General features: G+C 55.0%; 1 protein-coding gene across 1 annotated transcript in view; it reads right to left on the bottom strand.

Moving 5' to 3' along the window:
• Positions 1–1,702: 1,702 nt before the first annotated feature.
• The window catches only part of LOC104281988 (keratin, type II cytoskeletal 6B-like), a 5,726-nt gene continuing 157 nt past the window's right edge, over positions 1,703–7,271 (bottom strand). Inside the window, exons 2-8 of the mRNA XM_009880053.1 lie at positions 6,964–7,250; positions 5,444–5,658; positions 4,229–4,289; positions 3,817–3,912; positions 2,910–3,074; positions 2,334–2,459; positions 1,703–1,927 (exon numbers count right to left, since the gene is read on the bottom strand). Coding sequence (XP_009878355.1) covers positions 1,703–1,927; positions 2,334–2,459; positions 2,910–3,074; positions 3,817–3,912; positions 4,229–4,289; positions 5,444–5,658; positions 6,964–7,250 — 1,175 coding nt within the window. The remainder of the gene's footprint in view (positions 1,928–2,333; positions 2,460–2,909; positions 3,075–3,816; positions 3,913–4,228; positions 4,290–5,443; positions 5,659–6,963; positions 7,251–7,271) is intronic.

The following is a 7,271-nucleotide window of genomic DNA, read 5'->3' as shown; positions in this document are numbered from 1 at the left end:
AGAGAAGACCGATTTAAGAGCCGAGACGATGTGTGAAGGACAGGTCTGGACTCTCTGAAATGAAACTCTCACCTGGCGGAGACCGGGGGGGTAAGTTTCCCCCGAGAAGGACACGCAAGAGAAGGTGGGTTTTGATCATGCAAAGAGTTTTCGGCAGAGCGACTAAGCCTAATTGTGTGGGCACGGGCAGCGCATGGTTGTGTGATCCCTGTAGCTGTCGGAAGGAAGGGGAATACTGTTTTATTGCAGAAATGCTGATTATTTTAAAATACGATGTGTCGTCGCCCCCCCTGGACTCTACCGGGTTGTTCTGACCACCCGCACAGCTGTGCTGTACCGGCTCCCGGCGCCGCAGACCCCTGCCCCGGGAATGATGACGGCTCCTGGGCTGCACTGCTCCACGCCGGCGCACATCACGTTGCCCAGGTTGCCCACGCCGGTGGTGCACTGCACTCCCTCCGCCCCGGTGAGGACTTCTCGCCCCACGCAGCTGACGGCGCTCCTGGCCCCAAAGCCGCCCCCGACCCTGGGGAGGCAATCTACGCTCCGGGTGCTAAAGCCGGCGCCGCCGACGCCGAAGGAGGAGACCACCCCTAACCCCGCGCCGGCTCCTCCTGTCTTGACGGTGCATTTGCCTCCCATTCCGGATAGGGATCGGCACTCCCCGACGGTGCCACCGCCGCTGACCACAGCTGTGGGAGAAAAACAGGCTCAGTCACTACCAGAGCAGCTAAAACCCGGCTTATAAGGAAACTTATAAGCTTAACAGACTCGTAAGGAAATCAAGGGAATGCTTCATTAGCTTACCTACGCTCACAGGGTTGCCGGTACATATCCTGTTGAGAAAAGAAATGTCTCAGAGGGGTGTTTAGGGAAATATTCCTTCAAACACACAAGCAAATAGAGGTGCTGCCCAGCCATTGCCTCCTTCAGCTTCTCCGCGCACCCAAGCGGGAGGCGGTGGTCCAGATTGCCCACCGAAGCACTGCGGGGTTGGATCCCCAAATCCCATAGACATCATAGTATCCCGTCCTCTTTTTGTACCCCAGGCAGGAGATCTGACTGCAGCGTGCTCAGTGTGCTGTGATCCCACTGCCCTGGGAGGGTGAGGAGGAAACGGGGACGATGGTCCCCTCTGCGCCCATGGGGAGAGAAAAGGGGTGATGGTCCCCTCTGTGCCCATGGGGGGAGAAAAGGGACGATGGTCCCCTCTGTGCCTGTGGGGTGAGAAAAAGGGTGATGGTCCCCTCTGTACCCGTGGGGTGAGAAAAGGGGTGATGGTCCCCTCTGTGCCCGTGGGGAGAGAAAAGGGGTGATGGTCCCCTCTGTACCCATGGGGAGAGAAAAGGGGTGAGCCTCCTCTCTGCACCCATGGGGGGAGAAAAGGGGTGATGCTCTACTCTGTGCCCATGGGGGGAGAAAAGGGGTGATCCTTCCCTCTGCACCCATCGGGGGAGAAAAGGGATGATGCTCCACTCTGTGCCCGTTGAGGGAGAAAAGGGACAATGCTCCCCTCTGCACCCATGGGGGGAGAAAACGGGGATGATACTTCTGTCCCCCTCTACGCACATGGGGAGAGAAAAGGGACGCTGCTCCCCTCCGCACCCATGGGGAGCTGCTTCCACCCAACATTTCTCTCCACCTCTCTCTCCTCCTGTTGCGTTTTCCCAGCTATGGTGACAAGGTGCAGCCCGGGATGCTCCTACCTGCTCTCTTCTCCTTCCAGCAGCGTCCTGTAAGTAGCAATCTCAATGTCCAGGGCCAGCTTGACGTTCAGCAGCTCCTGGTAGTCTCTCAGCAAGCATGCCATCTTGTCCTTGGCTTGCTGCAGCGCAGTCTGCAGGTCGATCAGCTTCTGCCGTGCATCTTTGAGGGCGCAGTCGCCCCGCTGCTCGGCGTCGCAGATGGCCGTCTGCAGAGCTGCGATCTGCAGACAGTAAGGGGCAAGAGGGTGGCCAGTGGTGATGGGAAGAGGTATCTCCGCAGGGTTGCTCGTGGAACCCCTTGTTTCTCAGCTGGGAACTACCAGAGAGCCTGGATTTAGGCTGGACGCATGATGGCCAAGCTATTTGGGGTGAAGAGGAGGGGACCCATTGGCTGCACCCCGGTAGAAGGATACAGCAAACACTGTTTCTGTTATAGCCAAACTGATTGGCTTCTGCTTATTTGCCAAGTGAGAAGTAAATCTGCTTCTTTGTGTACCAACAGCAGAGGAGAAGCTGCAAACACAGGGCTGGGGGGTTCTTGGCACCTCATGGGGGTGGGAGCTGGTGAGGACGAAGCCCTTTGCCGCACACCCCGCTGCCCATGCGGCGTTCAACCCTTCGTCCTACCTGTTTCTTCACGTTATCCGACTCGCACTGCAGCTTCTGGATCATCCGGTTGAGCTCGGCTATCTCGCTCTGGTTGTTTCTCAGGTCGTCGCAGAACTTGCCCCGGCTGCTGTGGAGCTCCTCCAGCTATTGTGTGGGAAGAGGATGACGTTAACGCGCCCGAATCGCCCCTTCCAGGGAAGGTGGCGACTCCGCGGAGCCGCAGTGACATCGGTGCTCCCGGGGAAGCACCCAGACATGACCTCAGCCCAGCCAAGGCGACAGTGCCGGGTAGGTCCCGAGCATTTGCCCTTTGGGAAGGGGATGGTGTTCCCGATGGGTGTGCAGAGAGGAGACCTCTCTGAAGCAACACTGTGATCTGACGTGCGCTGGTTTTACAGAAAATTCTTAAAACACAGTTTTAAGGGTTGTTTAGGGTTGTTTGTTTTTTTTTTAGCGTGACTTTCTTTAGCAAAGTCCAGCGCACGCACGCTGTGGGGTGGGTTTAAGTTGCGTCACGGAGGACAGAAACGGTCCTCAGAGTTGCGTTGGCCAAGGGGTTTCATTGCTGTCTGTGCTGGCGGTGTGAATACTCACTCGGGTTTGGTAGAAAGCCTCCACTTCGGCCTTGCTCTTCTGGGCTATCTCCTCATAGCAGCACTCAACGCTTTTGATGATGCCCTCCATGTCCAGGTCCCGGCTGTTGTCCATTTGCACGATGACGGAGGTGTCACACAGCTGGCAGTCCAGCTGAGCTCTCTCCTGCAAGGTCCATCACATGTCAGTCCCCTTCCCTCAACCAGCCCGTGCCAGGCCTGCAGGCGCCCCCAACAAAGCGGGGGGTCTGGTGAGAAGGTGGAGGGTTGGGGCAGGTTCTCCCATTAACGCCCAACTAGAGCATGGGGATCTCCAGGCGGGTGACTGGTTTCCAGCAAGAGCTGGCAGCTGGGACCTGTTTGGGTGGCACAATATGGGATTGCTGCATGCAGTTCCCTAAGGAAGGGTGGGGAAGCCTGGTGGAGCAACTGGCTTCGACGCAACTCAGCGTTTCTGGCTGCGTCAGCAGTTTTTGGGGCTGTGAAGCCCTCGGGGGCGAGCGCTGTGGGCCCCGATGCCTACAGGCTGCCGGGAGGTGTTTGGCTAGAAAAGGTGCGTGTTTTGGTAAGAGCTTGCTATGTTTTGGATGAAAGTGTTACTTTCACCAAAATATTTTGACTAATGTCACTCAAAGAGTGAAGTGCTAAAAATATTTGAGTTTTGAAAAGTGAAATGTTTCAGTAGTTCCCAGGGATGGTTGGGATGAGAATTCGAAGGGCTTTTTCATGCAGCCGGTGATGTGGGAGACAACCAAGAACGCCCTTTGCCTTCCCAAAGTGTTGTTATCAAAGAGAGACAGATTTTGGGGCTGCGATTTCAGGGTTTTCAGAAAAGTCACCTTTCCCTGCATCTAGTTTTGGTGTAAGAGCTCAGGGGGGGCAGCAGATGGGGAACTGGGAGCTCTTACCTCAGCGTAGATGCACTTCAGGAACTCCAGCTGCTGCCGCAGGAGGCCCACTCTCACCTCCAGCTCCTCCTTGGTCAGGTAGAGACAGTCCACATCCTGGAGAGACACCATGGATTTGGTCAAAAGAGGTGAAGAAACAAGGACTGTGGCAAAGCCCATGTTTTATGTTGGGTTTGGAGGAAACCTCACTATTTCCAGCCTTTGAGACTATCTGGGGTTGCGTTGCATGTGCTTACAACCTGATGGGCATTCTCCAAATTCAAACCTCTGTTTTGGGGCTACCCGATGAGGGCTTGGGTGGCATCACGGCTCCAGGACTCCCTGTTTCTCTCCCTGGCCCCACGCCTGCGTTTTGCCCACACGCACGCCACTCTCAGTCGGTCTCACCAGCGTTGTCCCTAGCGTGACTCACCTTCTTGAGGACCACAAACTCGTTCTCCGCAGCCGTGCGCTTGTTGATCTCATCTTCATATCTGCAGGAGGAGAGGAGAGGGGTGGGATGCTGAGCCCTGGGGGGTCCCGTCCCCACCACCCAGGCGGCCCGTGCGGAACGTGGGGAGCGTGATTAAAACCAGAGCGTCGCCCTGGTCGCTTTGTACCTCCTCTTTGATTTTTGCTTTGTTGCTATTTCTTTCCTCCCCACTGGGCTTTGTTCAGCGGTTTTAAATAGTCCACGGCAGCAGCCGCGGTGGCTGGAGTGAGATGGCAGTAATTCAGGCCAAACCACGAGAAATGCAAAACCGTGTAGCTCAGCTGAAGGCTTGGATCGCTTCTTCTAGCCCTGCTGCTTTGCGTGATGTTTTTCTGAAGCGCCCAGGACTCTGCTCCCAGCGTTTATGAGGAGACTGTGGCCAAAACGCCCCAAGGGAGGTCAGGAGCTTGAGCAACCTTTGAAACTCCCAGGTGCAACGGGGAGGAAAGCCGGTGTGTAATGACCCAGTAATTGGGGCCCAGAAGAACTTTCCCAAGATGAGTCTGACCTCCTTGGTGGTGTCTCCACAAGAAGAAAAAAAACATCTGAGATGACTCGACTGTAAGATCTCTGGAGAAAGGACTACTCTCTTATCCCGTGCTGTGGACCACCAGCCACCAAGTGTCCTGGTTCGTGGCTCAGCACAGCACACGGGGAGTTATTAAGGAATGTCTGTAGCTTAGATTAAAAAACCAATTCCCACATTCCCTCTGGGAAGAGGGAATGAACCCCAACGGAGACATTGTGGGTAAAGCGTGGGGTGAAGACAAATAGGCGGAGGGTTTTGTGGGAACGGGTGACACTGGGGACACAAGACTTGGGGCAGCCACGGGCGCAGATGGTGTGGGAGACTTGATAGGACAAACCACGGTGGTGTGCAGGAGCATTAGGGAGAGGAAAAGTGGTTCCCTGTCCCTCTCCCTGAGGAAACACTGTGGTTGAAGAGCTCTCCCGGTCCATCACCAGCGTCTGAGGTGAAGCAGTGGGACCCCAGTATGGGAAACCAGCCCGGCACCGGTGTGCCCTGCCCTTCTCTGCTCCCTGCGCCCCAGTTCTTGGACCCAGCCAGTGCAATTGCGTTGGCTTCGCGTTCAGAGAAGCCACTCCAGGGCAGCAAACACCCCGCTCTGCAGCTTCTCTCTGCATACTACTTACTTGCACTTGTACTCTTGGACCAGGTCTCTGAGGCACCGCTCCTCGTTTTCCAGCCTCTCCCGCTCCCCCAGCACACACTCCAGCTGCTTCCTCAGGTTGCAGATGAAGTTCTCGAAAACGGGCTCCAGGTTCCTCCTGGAAGCTGGGAGGACATACTGCTGCAGCAGCTCCCACTTGGTGGTCAGCACCTTGTTCTGCTGCTCCAGCAGGCGGACCTGGGGAAGCAAGAGATGCAAGAGTCACGCAACGCCCCCAGCTTGTCCCAGGCAAAGGTGCTTTGGGTTCCTCCACTTCCAAACAGGAAAAATAAAGATCAAATCAGAAATGTAAACAATTAAGGGCTGTTTTCTCAGTGAGAACAGCATCTTCTCTGAGCTAAACCCGGTCCCACCCAGGACTCGTGTCACAGGCTGGACTTCTCTCCTTGTTTGCTCTGTGTTGAGGCCAATCGTGGGTTTGACCAAAGCACAGTTCAACCAACCACCACCTCTTCCCCTGCGACAACCGGCCGAGGGAGGATCCACTGCCTCCCCTGATGGGCTGATTACAATCATGAGTCTTTCCCGACACTCAAAGCTCCATCCAGGATCTCATTTGAATGCATCTAATTTAGTTATCACGCCTTTCACTTCTAGATTAAAGAGCTCTCTAGTACTTGAGAACCTTTATGGATCATGAATAAGTCATTTTTTTTCAAATGGGAGGAAGCGGAGCGGCTTCTCCTACATGGGTTTGGTTTTTCCAGCTGCAGAACAACTCATAAGGAAAATCAAGATCGGGCAGAGCAAAGGTTTCTCTGCCATTTGAAAAATCATTTCCTATAACACATCTCTAAACAGTAATGAAACCCCTTAGGCTTAGCTAAGAAAGCAATGATAAATTATATCTGTTTTGGAAATCACCAAATCATTTCATTCACAGAGTGGAGGGATGGAGAAGTTAGACTTGTTCATCTCATTTTAGCAAGACGTCTGTCTTTCTACGTCTCCTTGATGAAGCACACACACTGTTCTACAATGCAGACGTCCTTTGGAGTCTGTAGAGCCTTGGGGCAACCTGGGCTGGTGGGAGGTGTCCCTGCACGGGGCAGGGGGGTTGGAACTTGATGATCTTCAAGGTCCCTTCCAACCTAAACCATTCTATGATTCTATGACTCTATGATTCTATAGAGGTGCGATAGCAATGTCAGATTATACATTTGTAATAAAACTTCCTATTTTTTGCCTTTTTACATTTCTGTGTCTCCATCCCTTCTCTCACAGATTTTGATTTACTGGAGCCGCTCCTGATTTAGCTATTTAGCAGACCGGTGACCGTGGAAAGGTAAAATACCGGTGCGGTTGCCTTGGTCCAAGGCTTAAATCCAAACAGTCGCCAGGTCAGGACCCCCGTGGGCTACCAGAAGGGTTTACGAGACCAGGGTGGCAGGAGACATAATTACCGACGCTGTCTCTCTAGAGACCCTCCATCCATCAGAGCCGTGGGGCAGCCGGCCCGCCCCGAGGGACGCGGGGTCTCACCTTGTCGATGAAGCAGGCGAACTGGTTGTTGAGGTTCTTGATCTGCTCTTTCTCGTGGGTCCGCACTTGGCACTCTTCGGGGTCGACCCCCACGCAGAGGGGCTTGAGGAGCTCCGGGTGGATGCTGACGCCCCGAATCCCTTCCGATCTCCCTCCGCCCAGGCCGATGCCGATGCCGCCGCCGTAGCCTCCGATGGCCCCGCCGTCCCCAAGACCTCTGTAGCTGCCCAGGCCCCCGTAGCCTCCGCAGTTACCAAACCCCACGACGGTGCCCACGCCACAGCGGCCTCCGCCGTAAGCCAGGCCGC

This window comes from Charadrius vociferus, unplaced genomic scaffold (genome assembly GCF_000708025.1).
Source record: "Charadrius vociferus isolate BGI_N301 unplaced genomic scaffold, ASM70802v2 scaffold932, whole genome shotgun sequence".
In the NCBI taxonomy this organism is placed as follows: Eukaryota; Metazoa; Chordata; class Aves; order Charadriiformes; family Charadriidae; genus Charadrius; species Charadrius vociferus.
Note: the sequence above shows the minus strand (reverse complement) of the source record. Positions and strands in the feature narration are given on the sequence as shown.